This window comes from Tamandua tetradactyla, chromosome 1 (assembly GCF_023851605.1).
Source record: "Tamandua tetradactyla isolate mTamTet1 chromosome 1, mTamTet1.pri, whole genome shotgun sequence".
NCBI classification, from domain to species: domain Eukaryota; kingdom Metazoa; phylum Chordata; class Mammalia; order Pilosa; family Myrmecophagidae; genus Tamandua; species Tamandua tetradactyla.
The window spans coordinates 65,034,727-65,051,416 of record NC_135327.1 but is presented as its reverse complement, the minus strand read 5'-3'; the positions used below and the strand labels follow the sequence as shown (position 1 = coordinate 65,051,416).

The 16,690-nt window shown below is 54.1% G+C and overlaps 1 protein-coding gene across 2 annotated transcripts; it reads right to left on the bottom strand.

The window, feature by feature from the left end:
• DBNL (drebrin like) lies at window positions 1-15,021 on the bottom strand. 2 transcript variants are annotated; one of them, XM_077117985.1, is made up of 13 exons: window positions 14,825-15,021; window positions 10,532-10,587; window positions 6,145-6,257; window positions 5,464-5,538; window positions 4,554-4,700; window positions 3,935-4,012; window positions 3,407-3,558; window positions 3,216-3,264; window positions 2,733-2,805; window positions 2,053-2,151; window positions 1,859-1,974; window positions 1,441-1,546; window positions 1-984 (listed from the first exon to the last, which is right to left on the bottom strand). In XM_077117985.1, exons 1-13 carry the CDS (start codon window positions 14,905-14,907, stop codon window positions 845-847), a joined length of 1,287 nt encoding a protein of 428 aa, XP_076974100.1. In that variant the 5' UTR covers window positions 14,908-15,021; the 3' UTR covers window positions 1-844. The 2 variants fall into 2 exon arrangements, with proteins under 2 accessions (XP_076974100.1, XP_076974105.1); XM_077117990.1 differs by lacking the exon at window positions 14,825-15,021 and adding an exon at window positions 11,411-12,229.
• Window positions 15,022-16,690: the final 1,669 nt, after the last annotated feature.

Sequence of the window (16,690 nt, the reverse complement as noted above, 5' to 3'; positions counted from 1 at the left end):
TGGAGCCACATGTGGTTGTTTATGACTCATAAGGTTACCGAGGGTCAGGCACCTCCACCCCCACGGCACAGACTCACAGACACCCAGGAGAGGGGCCTGTTTCCCGTGGGAGAATTCAGGGCTGGGGGTCTGAATGGCCCAAACAGCTCTGGGTCCCAAAGTAGCCCTGTTCCCTTAAAAGGGTCAGAGCAGGGGAGGGGGAAGTATAGGGCACTTGGTTCCTTTTCCCTAAAAACAAGAGCTCTACAAGGAAGCTGCTGGGGTCAGGTGAAAGGAGCCTGTTGAGGCCACCATTTCCACTGTCCCTGCTCTTTAGGCCAAGGGCTGAGACAAGGTGGAGGTGTGATGCAGGGTGAGCTCCAGCAGGAGAGCCCCTCCCCTCAGCATCATCAAGGGCCGCAAACCCTGATCCAAGCAGCATTCGCAGTTCCTGTGCCTAGGTTACTCCTCCACCTGCCACCACCATCAGGAGCAGGGGGAGGGTGAAAGGGAAGGACGGTTGGCGCAGTTGGCAAAGGCAGGCTGGGATAGGCATAGAGGGGGCGGGTACCTTCTCAGAACCCCCAGCTCAGACCACCACCATCCTGGGGTTATGTGGGGTGGCTATTGGAAGGGCTAGGGGCCACCGGAAGCGTGTTTGGAAATTGCCAAGTTATTGCTGCATTTGGGTGACAAAGGTTGAGCCAGCCAGGCAGAGGGTACCTGAACCCTTATTTCCTCAGGGGGATCCTATTCCTGGAGGAGGGCCCATTCTTGTGCCATTTCCCTCCAGTAACAGGGAATGTGGACCTTAGTGGGGAGGTGCCCTGGGAACCTCGTGGGCCTCACTCCCCAGCCACAGTCCTCACTCAATAAGCTCCACATAGTTGGCAGGAAACATGCCGAAGTGGCCATCTGGCCCATAGCCACGCCACCAGCCTTCATCGATCACCTCGATGCCTGTGATAAGGTCCTCAGGGTCGAAGGAGATTTCCGTGTCATCAGCTGTAAGCAGAGGGCCGGCTGATGCCACATGGGGCACCCTACTTCCCATGGCCCCTGCCACCCTGCCCTCTCACCTGGCTGCCCAGCTTCCTCAGGAAATCCCCCGCCCCTGCCATTGCCAGCCAGAAGGGAGAAAAGCAGTCATCTTGGATTGCCACAGAGAGCCTAGGGACCTGCTCCCAAGCTGGGCCATGTCTCTGGTCAGAGATCAGGCTCCAGAGCAATGGTAGCAACTGGGCCTCTTGTGATGGACAGTCAAGAGTTACCAGAGCAGGGAAGGGGGCTGTGCTGGGGAGGGGATTGTGGGGGAGAGTGGGATGGGGCTGGGCCACTCAATGTCCCTGCCACAGCCTTCTGACCATCCTGGGCAGTGTTCCTGATGGAGCCTGAGAACCTCCATCCCCTGACCTATAGCTGTGCTGGTGTGATCTAAGCAGTGGGCGGTGTGGCACATACCTGCCTGGTAATCATATAGGGCCCGGGCACAGAGCCCGTTTCCCCTGAGCCCCGGTCCTTGCTCGTAGTGTTCAGTGTGCCCTGAGCTGGCCTCCTCCTGTTGCACCTGTGCAGGACCATAGAAGATGGGGAGTCAGTCACCCCTGACATGGCTCCCAGCCCCCGACCCATGTAGTCCACTGCAGGACAAACTCAGAGGAGGGCCACTCTCCAAAGCTCAGGGCTGCAGCTGTCCCTGGCAACCACACAGTCTCCCCAGGCACCAAAGCCAGAGAGGGCTCGCCAATCCCACAGGCCCAGGCACCCAGCCAACGTACATCACAGCATTGATTCAAAAGCTGAACAAGATAGTTCACACATGCTTTAAACCCACAGTGTGAGCAACCCCCACCCCCGGACTCCACCCCAGGCAACCAACCATTGGGGGCTCCTCGTAGAGATTCTCCTGCTCTGGGGGATCCTCATAGACAGGCTCCTCCTCAGCCGCCTTCACTGGAGACCGAGGAACGCTGGGCACCAGTTCCTCATGGAAATCTAAACATAGAGTAGAGCTTGCTCTCCCTCTGCCCAAGGTCGCTCCCCAGCCCGCCCCATCCAGGCCCAGGGCCTTGCCTGTGGTACTGGGCCCTGAGGAAGCAGGAGCTGGTACTCTGGCAAGGGATGTCTCTGGTTGTGTGAGCTGCTTCTGCAGAAAGGGACTCCTCAGTTTGCCTGCAAATGGACACAGGAGGTGGCCTGGAGAGAGCCACTGGTATGCCCATTGCCACAGGGGACATACATGTCACCAGGAATCTGAGATTGTCACCCAGTGAATGAGGGGGATGTGCACATCAGCCCAGGACAGGCAACAACTTCAGGAGCACCCCTGGGTTCCAGGTACCCCCAGAATATACAAGCACATTGCCATGAATGAAGCAGGAGCAGGTTTGACCCCAGCTGACTCTAGGGGCAGAGACATGGGGCAGTGTGGTCTCTGGGCTATGGTCAGCAGCAGCTCTAGGTGCCAGAGAGGTGTCTGATACAGGCCCCTGGGACCGGGTCAACCAGCTCTGGTCTGAGCTGTACTCGGGTCTTACGGGGCTAAGCTGGGTAAGGGCAAGGTCCGCAAGGGTGTCTTCTCTCTCTCTGCTTCTCCTGGGGCATTGGGCCCCAGGCTCACTCCCCAGACCCAGCTCTCACCTCTGTAACCCTCTGAGCACACCCAGCATCTGCTTCTAAGTGGGAGGGACAGGTCACAAGACCACCAGGTTCCCTTGTGCTGGATGCCCTGCCTCATGGCTGACCAATCTTACCTGGGGAACTGGTGATGGAGGCGGTAGACATGGCCCTCTCCTTCTGCTTGAAGATCTCCCGTGGATGCACTGGCTGCAGATAGGTGGGCTCTTGGGGAAGGCATGTTCACCCACCACCAGTAAGAGCCTGGGGAGCCTTCTTATCCTATGCCCTCCCCAGATGGCAGCCCATTCAGCCTGTTGCTTGCCTGGTTCCCCAGAGCAGGGGCTGCAGCTGGGTGGAGGCCAGGAAGCCAAACTCCTAGGTCTTCCAGGACCAACTGAAGGTCAACCCAAAAGCTTCTGACCTTTGCTTTTCTCTCCAGTGCCCTTTCTTTCAAGGCCCCAAATGTGTCCTGGGTCTAAATCTACCCATGTGGCTGCAGGGCCCCTCTGCCCAAGGCTAGGAGAAAGGGAGCCCAGGAATTGTCCCCTCTGCCACTACAACAGCCACAAGACACAAAGGGAGTGATGCTCAAGAGCCAACAGGACTCAAAGTCCTACCTGCTCCTCTCTAGTCCTTGAAAACGCTTCTCGGTGCTGTTCAAACTTCCTGTTGGGATGTGCAGGGGAAAGAGCTGTAGCCCAACCATAGACCCCCTTGCCACTGGGAGATCCTGGGCCACTTCCCAGGGAGAGGACACCCTGGGGAGGACTGAGGAGTTCTGCTCTGGGTTCAGAGGGCCTGGCCTCACCTTGGGGGACCAGCCTCACAGTCTCGCTCCCGATACTGTTGCTCCCGGCGGGCAGCTTCCTGCAGTTCTCTCTCCCGCCGCTCCTCTTCTGCCTGCTGCCGCTCCTGCTCCACCCGCCGCCGCTCCTCTAGCTTGCGGTTTTCTTCATCCTTCTGCAGGAGCCAGCCCACTCTGCTCAGCCTCACACCCTACCCCTGTCATTGCATTCCCTTCTCCTGACCCTCCTCCTGCTCAGGATCAGGCAGCTGGCCCCTCCTTCTGTAGGGACACGGCTTGCTCCAGGCCTCCCTAGCAACCTTCCCATCAGGCGGCAGAGTAGACTCAAGGTAGCAAGTGGGGACTCCAGCCAGCCACCCAGCTTTATTCCTCAGCCACCTGAGCCTCTGCCTGCACACCTGGCAACGGGTACCAATATGGACTAATTGTGAGAAAAGCTGAGATGGAGCAAGCAGGAAACCTTTTCTATGCCTGGCACACAGGGAACACACACTGTGCACTGGCTCCTTTTACTCCCCTGGAAGCACTCACCTCGGCTTTGGCCCAGAAGCTGTCTTTGCCAACTCTCTTGATCTCGGATATGGCATTGGTCTTTTGGTAGACTGAGCCCTGCAGGGGACAGAGCACTCCAATAGAGACCCAGACCCAGGGGTCTAACCGCATGTGCGGCTGGGGGATAGGGGGTAGGGTATACTGGTCTGGCTGCAGGGGTCAGTGGAAGGCAGGACCGGAACTGGTAGAAGACCACATCAAGGAGTCTGGTAAGTGGCCTTAGCCCCCACCCCAACCAGTGACAGTACTGAGGAACCCAACCAGGTTCCCTTGTGGATGGCAGCCAGAGGCTATCCCTGAGGACTGACCCAAGGCATGCTGGAGAAGGGGCCTCACCCTGCAGGCTGTGCCTAGTCTCAGAAGCTCTTGCTATTGTTTCGGACTCTGACCTGACCACCATCTGGAGGCCCAGATGCCCTGAGGATGCTGCCAAGCACCCTTGAAGAAACACCTCCAAACCAGAGAACTTGGGTTCTAGAGTTAGGGCAGAGTGAGCAGAAGACCCAGCTCTGCCCATGCAGGAGCCCTGCAACAGACCATGCCAGGTGACACCGCACTGAAATGCAGGATAATGGAGGCCACTTCCGCTGGCACTCACCACGGGGGCCTGGGGCCCTGCATCCTGGAAGCGGCTGCTCTCCTGGTGGAAGTTGTAGTTGGCCCCTGAGGCCTTGGCCACTTTCTGCATGATGGCCTCAGGCTCCACATCCTCTTCGGCCCGGGCATTGACGGTCACGTGGGCACCCTGCAGGCAGAAGTAGTGTTGGGTGGGCTGGCCCTGAACCCTGTGTGCCCATCTCCATGGCCTGGCTCCCAGGCATAGAGGTACTCACTCCCTCCTTGGGAGCATGATGATCAACTCAGAGCAAGTGTTTCATGCATCCCACAGACCCTCAGCAAGGACCACATTGCATGGTACAGGAATGTCTGGCTCATTTCTGGAGAAGCTGTGTGCTTCCTGCTGCTAGCTCAGTCAATGAGCCTCCCATACCTGCATTTTGGGCTTCTCATCAAGGAGAACAGACTTTAAATGGCATCTGGAAACAAGCCCGTTTCCTGAGAGAAATCATATTCAGGACCCTGCTTACATTCACTACATATACCCAGTAAGCTTCAGGTCTCAGGTGGAGAAACTGAGGCAAGTGTGAAAAAAGCACTGACAGAACCCAAAATCCAGGGTCTCCTGATAGTAATCAAGGAAATGCAAACATTCACCTGATGTGGGAATTAACACAGGTGTTTGATACAAATACTGTTTTTAATTAAAAGAGGCTAAAGACTAAAACCTCTATCATTCTATACCTGATAACGAACACGTGGCATTGATGGGAAGGATGTGGGAAAGGGAGTAAGCAGAACCAGGTGGGGGTACATTCACACCCACTGCTGAGGTCCAGACGCTCATTTATAGCAGAGCTGGGCAGGACTCTGCCGTGAGCCTCCCCACCCCCAAACAGTCTTCTGACCTCTGTTTCCACCCCCACTGCCTTGGTGCTGTGCCCCCTCACCTTCAAGAAGCTGGCCATGGTGCTGACGTGGTTGGCACACACACCTTTCCGTGCATCATTCACGCCCTCACCTGTCTGCAAAGCAAGCACCCAGGGTGACCCTTAGCTCCAGCCCCGACGACCCAGGCCCCCGCCCAAATTCCCTGCTCTCTGGGGTACCCACAGCTTCCTACAAGCCCGACCAGCGCAGGCCACTGGGATAAGTCCTTAATCCTGAGGGGCTTCAGGCCTCTAGGGCCAAGTAGGTTCTGTCTGGTTCCAGCTCTCCCACAGGGCCCAGGAACTCTCAGCCTGCCTTCTGGGTCTCCTGTCCCCTCAGGATGATTCTGAACGGCTGTGATGGCAGCCATTTTCTGTGATGACTTTCCCTCCCCTGCACAGGAAGTAATTCTGGCCTAGAGTGTAAATTTTGTAAATTAATCACCTACTCAGCAACAGGCTGTCCTGTGGCTCCTGCCAATAAACACTGTACCTGAATCCACTGCTTGGAAGTCCCAATTACAAAAGGCAAAGGAGGACACACAAAAGAGTCCCCCTCTGACCTAGAGGAGAACTGGGGCCCCTGCCTCTCACGCCTGGTTGCCCTTGAAGTACTGCCCCCTCAGACACTGCTTACTTTTCTGGGACAAATCCAGGGACAAAGGAGGTGATTCCTCTCCTTTCCCTTCCACTTCCACATACCCAGTTGATGAGCACAAACTTGGGCAGACCAGAGTTGGGGTCCTTCACCCTGCAGAAGGCGTACATCACCTTCCCGCTGCTCAGCTCCTCCACCATCTCCTCCAGACCCCCTTCTGCAGCAAATCACAAGAAGGGGTGTTAGAGGGCCCCATCTTATCCACCAGAGAAAGGGGACCTGCTGAGCAGCTGCCTTACCAGGGTTGCTCACACACCACCTACTGCAGAATCACCTGCAGATGGTGTTAAAATCAGACACCTGGCCCTGCCCACACTAAAGTGACTCATCGGAGCTGGGGTGGAATCAGCAGTCTGCACTGGGGACAAGCACCTCAGTTTTTTTTAAAATGTGCTTTTTGCATTTTATACATGTTAGTTTAAAAACCACTCCCTTAAAGCCACAGGTAATTCTGAAAATGAATAACAAATGTCATTTTTGTTACAAATCAGTCATCAGACTTCCAAAGGGAGTTCCTCTCCTTGGTTTCACTGTCTGGAGCTGTCTGCTGAGAGTGGCCCTCCGCCACCCCACTGTGTATATGCTCAGTCATGAAGCCCACCCAGGGGTCTGACCAGACAGGAGTGCCCACAGCCTTACAGCTGGCTAACTAGTACAGGATCTGGCAGCCGTGCAGTGCCCACAGCCATGCAGTTGGCTAACTGCGCAGGATCTGGCAGGATCTGGGGCAAGTGAGTTAGGATGGTTAGGTTGCTATCCTAACCCACTTGCCGCTGACACTGAGTTGCAGTCCTGGAGAGCACCTGGTGCCAACCAGAGCCTGGGGGTTCTCCCCAGCATCCCCATGCCTTGCCAGGTACTCCAGCTCCAGAGTCCCACAGGGCCCAGAGCCACATCCTAGGGCTTGGCACGGGCTTGTGTAGACCATTGGGACAGGTGCTGCTGATTTCCATGACTCCTGTCACAACCCTCCCCCATGGCTGCCACTCCAGCTATGGCTGCATCTGTAGAAGCAGGGTCCATTAGGGAGGCGGGCACTAAGTGGAGGCTTCCAGCCACCAGCATCATGCTCCCTTGGGCAGTGGAAACTACAGTATCACCCCAAGGAAGACGAGATAAGAAGCTCACACCCATGTTCCCTATTGGGCTGGCCCGGGCTCAAGGGATGAGCAGGAGCAGGGAGGGGGTGAACCCAAGAGCAGTCATGACACCTCGAGGAGAGGAGGGACTAGAGCCTGGGTGAATCAGTGCCCATGGAGCTCTGGGCAGCCTCAAAATGACTGGTTTATAGCCCTCTGTGCCAGCAAGGCACTGAACCCTGCTCCATGTCCTCCATAGGCACCCCTAGGCCACAGCGCCAGGGCAAGCTCTCTGCCATAAGGCACCAGGACCCTGCCCAGTCCAGGCCTCGCCTTACACTAGCCCTGAGCCCAGCCATCCTTCATGACACCTGGCAGTACTGCATCTACCCCTGCACCCACCACCACAGACCCACAGGCCCTTTTCTCACATGCCTCCTCTCCTCACCCTCCCCACCTGTGGTAGTTAGATTCAGTTGTCAACTTGGCCAGGTGAAGGTACCTAGTTCTGTTCTGTGGACATGAGCCAATGGTACATGAAACTCATCTTGTTGCTCATTGTATCTCCAGTCAGCTAAGAGGTGTGCCTGCTGCAATGAATGATGTTTGACTTAATTGGCTGGTGCTTAAATGAGAGCGTGCAATGTAGCACAGCCTAAGTAGCTCAGCACACCTCATCTCAGCATTCGCAGCTCAGTCCAGGCCTTTGGAGATGCAGAAAGAAATCACTCCGGGGAAAGTTGTTGGAACCCAGAAGCCTGGAGATCACCCTGTGCCTTCCCACGTAAGAAAGAACCTCAGTTGAAAGTCAGCTGCCTTTCCTCTGAAGAACTAACTAAATAAATCCCCTTTTATTAAAAGCCAATCCATCTCTGGTGTGTCGCATTCCGGCAGCTGACAAACTAGAACACCATCCATGTTCACACCTCTGACAGAGCCCCATGCACGACCTCCTCCAGGAAGCCTCTCCACCTTGCCTAGGCACATTTCAAGGGTTCTCATGGGCACTGCTCTATCCTACCTCTAGAGACCTGGGAGTCCCTCCACAAATACCTGCTGAACACAAGACAGAAACCTAAGGCCAATCAGGGCTGGGGCTGGACAGGAGAGGAGCCTGGAGAAGTAGGCAGGGTCTTGGATTTCTTTGTGGAGGCCATTTTCTTTAAAGCATGAAACCTCCATTTTTAAAGGCTACTCTAGAACCCTATTCTATCTAGATGCAAAGAGGGAGGGGCCCTGGAGCCTGTGGGAGGGGCCTTCCCTTTTGGGAAACAGTGGAGATCCAGCTGGCAGCTGGGACTGGGAAGAGAGCACATCAGGGAGCAGAAAGTAGGGCAGGAGGCTACCCCAAGACCCCAGATGAAAAGTGGCCACTGTACCTGCAGGCCACCCATTTCTGCAGCCACCTTCTCTTGTACTATAACCCGTGAGAAGCAAGGCAGGGACACCATTCATAGGGGGAACCCCAGCAGATACTGCTGCTGCCACCAGGTGACAGCCCCTGGTGGGGGCTGCCTCACTGGTATGGGGGTTGTCTTTGGAGACACAGCCAGACTTTTGCCTCAACCCACAAGCTGTGCGCACCACTTCCAAGATGTCCTGGAAAGCAGATGTGAGCCCTGGCTCTTCGTTTAGCCTAGGGCTCCAGTTTTTGGATGCTACCTTGGCTGTAAGACAAATCCTGAAAATAGGAGTAGCAGAGTAAGAGGAACACATGCTAACTCCATGTAAATGTAGCTTCTTCGACCATGCTGCCTGTACTATCAGGCCCTAGGAAAAACCACCAGTTGTTTGCTGGTGGTGGTGGTGGGGCTTCCTTTGAGAGGTTGGAAGGCAAGGACAGGAGGAGAATGACAGCAACTTGTTCTATTCTAGAGCGGAGCTTCCCCAACTTTACTGAGCACAGGCACCTTGGAGTCTCCCTGCAATGTCAGCTCTGCCTTGAGTCTGGACAGGTGATGAAGGCATCCCCCACAGGCTCCTGGGTGAGGCCCTCACAGCTATGGAACCCCAAAGGAGGAGCTGGGAAGAGAACAGTCCTGTCAGGAGAATGAGGAGGATATTGCCTTCTCTGCTACTGCTCTGCCCCCTCTCCTCCCCCAAAAAAACAATACCCTGCACTTCCTGTCAGGAGTGTCAAGCTGAGCCCCCTACCTTCTCTCAGCCCCACCCAGCCTCTTGGGAGAAAGGGACAAAGGGTGACGTAAGCATCCTTCCACCCCTGGCAGTCAGAACAGTGGTGCCCACAGGGGCCACAGCAGGCTCCCCTGGTTTCCAACCCTCACCCACATTGATTCAATCACATGTAATATGGCTCTTCTGCTACTTCCTCTTTCTGGTTTGGGTGCTTTGGCCTCAGTAAGCACACAGAGAGACCACGGACGGCTGGGTGGGGGGAGTCTCGGGTGGGAGGGCCCCACTGAAATGGCTCCTTCCTAGACACAGGCCTTTCCTTCTCCCACCATACTGGGGAAAAGGAAGGGGGACAAGGGAATCTGACTCCAAACACCTGCACAAAGGGTCTCCTACTGGCACAGGGCATGGCATGCAACTCAAAGGGCAGCTTTCCACATCACCCCCAGTTGAATAACCACCCCTTTTCTGAGCCCATCACCTGGCAAGGTGCGCTAATGGCTGTGCTCATTGCACTGATGTTTCCCTACTCAGTGAGGGGAATCCAGGGCCTGTGTAGGGAGGATCTATCTCTCTGTGTCCTTTCCAGTTCTGAGCTCTTCCACTGCTATGAGACTGGCTTCCTTGTGGCTGCAGCCCAGGGTTAGGAATGCAATGTGGGCCCGGCCATGGGCTGCCTGTAAACTGGAGACAGCGGCCTATTTCCCCTCTAGTTCTCGCTGACTAGAAAGAGAGACCATGATGGCCCCACATCACCAGGCTGAAGAGAACCAAGGAAGAACACAAAATGCAGAGCTGGCCCAAGGGGAGCCCTGAGGCCTATAGACCTTGCATTGTTTGTGGGGACAGAAGAAGGCTGGAGCTCTTGCCTCATATCACCCGGGTTGCTGCAGCCCCTGTGGCTGGTTTCAGGCCCAGATCAGATGCAATGTGACAGCTCTGTGGGGGCAGACACAGTAGATGTGCTGGCGAGTCTGTGGGTAGTGGGCATTGGGCCGCTCCCCCCCTCACCTGGGAGATACCCATGCATGCAGGCCCCACACAGGGGATACCCATGCTCCCAAGTTCTCTTCCATCCGTTGCAACAGCTGAAATGCCCAGAGACGGACTGCTAAAGGTGACAACTGTCTCCCTGCAAATGTACAGAACCTTGACCTCCACTGTTGAATTGGTCCACTGCCTCCCTTGCCCACTCCCACCTAGCCTCAATTACACTTACCCCCAGTGCCAGCCACACGGATGTCATTGCTGTTGCCTTCGTAAGTGAAGAGAGCCCTAAAACAAAGCACAGGAGGATTCTTGTTGCCAACAGCTGGGCCCCACCTGCCAAGCTACATGTGGTACCCTAAGGGCTCAGCCTGCTCTACACGTTGCATGGACCTCCAGTTGGCCACTGAACATCTCCAGGCTTTAGGTGAGGGACAAACCCATGGAGATCACGAGCATACAACTACCACATGGAAAACAAATGCTGCAATGTTTCATGGATGACATGGCATAAAAAATTTCTGAAAATGCCCACCATGTAAATGTATTTGAAAGACTCAAGATACCTACATATTCCAGGACACAAAGCACCCAAAGGGGAAGCAAGAAGAAACACCTACATTGGGCACTTTGGAAAGCTGCCCAACATCCTTGCCCATATCTGCTTTCTGTAAAACCAGAAGGATTGGTGCAGCAGGTCTTTCTGGCTGGAGGCTCCCTGGGCAAATACAGACTTCAGCAGGTGTACACAGCACAGAAACCACGGGACAATGACTCAACATGGAGTCACAGAACACTGGCCTGCCAAGCCCCTTCAGGAGGCAGGTGAGTCTGCTATCTTGCAGAGCCCTAACTGCTCTGCAGGTGACTCTGGGGCCATCTCTTTCTTCTCCTGATCACAAACACTGTATTTTAAAGATTATTGATTCATAAGAATTCTGGAAATTATTTCAGCTTATAAATTTGTGCCCCAGAGGTACGTGAGGGAACATGACTGGGCCATCAAAGGTCAGCTGACTACAACAAAAGTAACTCAAGGACATGGCCGGCTGAACCCCTTCTTCTGCCCCTCTAGCCCACAACATACTCTCTGAGGGCTGGGGAAGCTGACTGTGTAAGCCGACAAATCAGAGGCAAGCCATGCCCAGCATCTGTGGCTTCCTGGGACTCCAAACACAGGTCTGCCGAAGAAGACAGTGGGAACTCCAGGAGGATAGGGCAACAGGAACCAATTCAGCCACTCACTGGCTTTTCCAAGGGTCCTGCCAGCACCAAGGGGTAGTGCTGACTATGCATGGGAAAGAGGAAAGAAATCATACCCAGGCCACAGCGGATCTGGTTGGTAAGAACAGCCTGTCAGGAAAACTGCTTACTAGGAGAAGAAACAGGACACAGATGGGGTTTTGGAAACAGGAAAAAGGATTAGAGAAAAGACCATGAGGAGGCTCGGAAAGAAGCCTGGGGAGGTGGTGAATGTCCAGCCCGCCCAGCTGGAGTCTAGCACTGGTGGAGGGAATGTGCCAGGTCTCCTCTCTGGAGACCATAACACATACCTCTTGCTGGCCACCAAGCCCTGGAGGCCATAAGTCATGGACACTGGCCCAGGCAGCATGGTGAGGATGAGGACGACTGCTCAGTTCAGCTTCCATCTGAAGGAGTCAAGCAGTTGATGAGAGCCAAGCTCCACATTTGCGACTCACCCCTCTGACCTCATCCCCTACCTCTGGGTCCCTGTCTAAGCCACCTTCTCAAATGTTTCCAGGTAGAGTCTCATTCCCATATGCCTCTGACATGAAAACCCAACAGTGCACTGGCCTGCGCACAGCAAGAAAGCATGGGGCCATGGGCACCTTATGATTCAATTGTTTCTTCCAAAAAGTACTTCCTGAGGGACTGCAGCTTATGTGTGATGGCACTGAAGCCGCACACTATCACCAGAGGGACCTGTTGTGGAAGAGACAAAAATAAACATGCAAATTGATATGACTGTACTGTTGGGAAGTGAGAGTGGGGCACAGGAGGTGACATGGGGGTCAAGTGAGCAGCCAGCTGTGCCAAGATCTAGGGAAAAATAAGCTGGGTGGGACCAAGAAAAAAGTGGCACGATGAGGAGATCTCCAGCAGACCCAGCCCCACTGGGCTTCAGGGCCAGCTCCAACACACGCACTGGCTGTAGGAAACCTTTCAGATCTGCCCAACTGGAGACCACCTCTTTTCCCATGGGGATTCTCTAGCTCTTTTCTTATACTCTCCAGTCCATCCTTCATCTGAGAAGCTTACCACCCATACCAGCCCTGCACTGGGCTCCAGGAGACACGCAGGCTAACCACCCCACTTCCAGGGAAGAGAGAGAAGAGTAACAATGGAACAAAGGCTTCAGACAGTGGCATGAAGAAGTCAAACCAGGAGATGGGAAAGCATGAGTGTGGCCGGGAGAGCTAGGAGGCAAGGAAATCACTCCTCTGGAGCGACATAGGAGAGCAGTGGCCCTGAAGAGGAACTGCTTGCAAGTGTGAAAAACAGTTCAGGAACAGGAGGGCTGGTGGAAAGCAGGTTAGGAAGGTGAGCCTGCAGGGCCTACTGGGATTTAGTCAATGTGCAAAAGGAAGCCACAGGAGAGTTTTCAGCAGGGAAGTGATGTGATTCAAGTATTTTTTCAGTTAGTGAGTGGTACTTGTTGAATAAAAAAAATGTTGTAATGGATATGAAAATGACCAGAGGATGTGAGGCCCAGGTACCACTAGCAGAGTTGCAGGATCCCAGAAGAGGTGAGAATAAAGAAGGCTCAGCACCCTCATGAAGGAAAGAGTGGAAGAGGGGATAAGCACTGGGCCAGGGCTGGAGCAGACAGTCTGGTCAGAAGCCCAAAGGAAAGCTGGAAATGCAGGAGGCCCTGAGGAGGGAGCCTGACAGCTGGCTGGTCTTCGGGGCATCACCCTCAAGCCAGCAAGGTTCCTGGGAAGGCTGAAGAGGAAAAAAAATCTGGCGGCAGACCAAGGAGAAAGTCTAAGTCACCTAGGTTAAGTTTGACCAGGATGGACAAGAATTTTAAATGTAGCAACACCTGTCACTGGGCCAGAGGGCCTCCTGTGGATGTCAGAAACTGTGAGGATCCTTTTTGATGGGATCTGGGGTGACAGAAGGGGGCTTTGAGAAACACAAATGAAGAGGAGAGAGGACAGGGTGGGGTATAGATATCTAGAACCTCTCCTAGGAGAAAAATTAGATTGAATGATATGGGGGTAAATTTCAAAAGAGGGCCTTATAAAGAAGAAAAGACCCAGATACAAGATGGCCACTGTCTGGCACCCCAGTAAAGTGTTATACAAGTGCCATCCAGGGCACCCACAGCACCATGTTAACTGGGGGCTCCAGATGTGAAGGGACTCAGCAGACTGCAGACCCCCAGCAGCTTGTGTCCTGAAGTAACTCCCTGGATCACGCGGGCAGTAGAGAAGGAAAGGCTCTGACTTCAACACAACACTGTACTGACACAACCCTACAGAGTGAAAGCCCCTCGGGGCTGGGGAACAGGGAAACCAGAGGAAATGAGGAAACAGCAGCCCAGAGATAAGCGGAGAGAGGGAGATAATGGCTGGAGAGTGGCCTTGTCTGGAGGCAGTGTGGAAAAGGCTTCTCATGGCTGGCCTTAGTTTCACCTGAAACTACAGACTAAGAGAGCCCCAACATGAAATCACCCAGTTTTTAGTCCCCTAGTCTGGTCACTTTAATCTGTCATACTCAGCATATTTCTCAGACTGAAAGTGCTCAGAACGAGCCAGTGAACACGGACTAAGCAAATGAGAAGTGGCAGAGAACTGCCACGGAAAGCTATGAGTGCTCACAGACCAGGCCACCGGGGCGGGGGGGGGGGGGGTGGGGGGGAAGGGGGGCTGCCCAGAATTATCCCCAAAAATTTATTTCCAGGCCCCAATACGGTATAGCGCTTGAGATGTACACTGACAGCCTATTAACTGACTTCCTGGGGGGGTTTGGAGAGAAGATGGGAATTTTCTCCAAATAAGCAGCCGGCATCCTCTTCTCATTCATCTCCCAGACGTGGAAAAACCAAGGATCTGAAATCCACAGAGAATCAGGGCCGTTGCCCCTGACTGGTGGACCCTCCAGAATGGGGCACACATTCCCAGCCGGGCGGCCAGACCACTCTCAAAAGGCACAGTCTAGAAAGTACCCCGTGAAAGAAACCGGGAGCGGCTTCCGCCTTCCCAGGGACGCAGTGGCAGTTCCTTTGTCCCATCTGACCAAGTCGGCTAGCACAGCCAGGCCGGGGATCCGAGCGGAGGTCCCGGGGGGCGAGCAGGAGGGGGCGGTCGCCGGGCTCTTCACCCTCCCACCGCGCCGGGCCTTACTCTGGCCTCACTGGCCGGGAAAGGGCTGCCGAAGGAGGGGCCGGCACCTCACCTGGGGCATGGGGACAGACAGGGGTGGGCAGGTGAGCCTGGGACTGAAGGACGGACCCCTGGGGCGACCCTCGACCCTCGTCCCGGGCCGCCGCAGCACCCACCAATCGGTCGGGGACTTCTCGGCGACCACCCGCACGTAGGCCTCCTGCAGCGCCGGTCCGTTCCGGCTCAGGTTCACCGCCATGGCGCGACCCGCACTCTGTGTAGCCCAGCCGCGTCCACCCCACCAGCTCCGGCGCTGCGCTCCCCTCTGTCCGCGCTCAGCATCCGCAGTTTCCGGACCGGCCCGCCCCCGGGAGACCCCGCCCCACAGGAAGCCCCGCCCCCGGTGACCGGAAACGGAAGCGGAGCGGGGCATTGGTGGAGCCTGCATCTCTCGGCTTTAGAGTCAGGAAGGTGGAATGTTGTACTGGTTGTGTGCCTAGGAGTTACGCGCCCGCGCTCTGCAAATTTTTGTGGAACAGAGGAATTTTCCTGCTGTATCAAAGCCAGTTCTCGCTGGGAACCGTGCATTTTTTTTCTAGTTTTTGTATCAGTTAATACTCTTATTTGAAACGCTGGATTCCTAACAGTCTCCCTCCCAGATTTTATCTATGAATAAATACCTCTATGGATGCGTGAACTCATGAATTAATGGCTACACAAATGAACGAATCCTAAGTGATGGCACAGCGTAACAAACCTAGCTCACAACATCCTTCCGTGCCGTCGTGACCTTTTGTGTGGGTGAAGACGGGATAGGGGAGGAAAGAAGAGAACCTACCCTGTGTTCACCTCCAAAGCCAGCCAGTCTCCCCCAGATGGGTAACACTGCCCAGCTTTCTTAACAGGTCCTGGAAATACCCCATCCTACTCCCTTCATCTAGGCGGCATCATTTCTTCCCATCAGCCAGTGTGCCTTCCCATGACTGAAGGACCTGGAGGGAAATGCATTAGGAAAATGAGGATTCCTCCCTGTTTTGACCACGGCTCAAGGCAGCTCATAGGTTCCTTTCCTGCCCTGGAGAATAACTCTACCACCTGCTTAAAATGGATCCACAATCCATTAAGGACAGATGTACTGTACTTTGGGATTCAGAATCGTTCAGATCTTAGAAAAATAATACTGTGTAAAATCTGTATACTCTGTAAGCCTTACCACAGGATGGAGCATGAACCAACTGGTATTCAAACACGTTGGTACTCCTTCAGGGATGTGTGTGAATAATGAGCTAAGTGGGACACATAAAGACTAAATTGCATCATAGAAGTTCACATCAGGTTGTGTTGCCAAATGACTTTTCAAAATCTTAAAGTTAGGGGTTCTGTATTGCAGATAAGGGATTGTTAATCTTATTTGGGTGCAAACAGTTCATTTATTGGGCCTATTTCTATTTTTGTTCTCATGGTTGGTCTGCCTTGCTGATAAAGGCTTTAGCAACTCTGGTGATGAGAGCAATTACCTCATCCCAGCCTGAAGAAGCCTGAGGCCTTGGGAAAACACTCCTTCCTTTCAGCAGCTCCAGTCTGCTGCTCCCCTATACCTATCTTGAATCAACTCTACCACAATGCAGAAGAGTTTTGACTTCCCTACTGTGTTTACATCTGAAAAACAAATACTCTCTGAAATGGAGGCCTCTCAGCTCCCCCAATTACCAGATCTTTTTTTTTTTTTTTTCAATTCAGCGGCATCTTTGCTGCCCTTGAATTTTCCTTATGTGACCATTTCTGCCTGGGTTTCTATGTGGCCCCAGTCATGTTTCCCTCAGTCTCCATATTCCAGGAGAGTTCAGTCCTCAGTCTTATGGCTCTTCTCCCTTCTCTTCAGCCCCACATCTCTTTTGTGCTCTTCTTTCTCTGAGAATGTCCCTATTTAAACACCTCCCAGTTACCGGTTTCTTTCATCCACTTGGCTTCCAGTCCCCAGCCTGGGATCCCATAGAAGGTCTGGGAGCACTTTTCAATGTTTCAGTCAACCCAAGGAATCC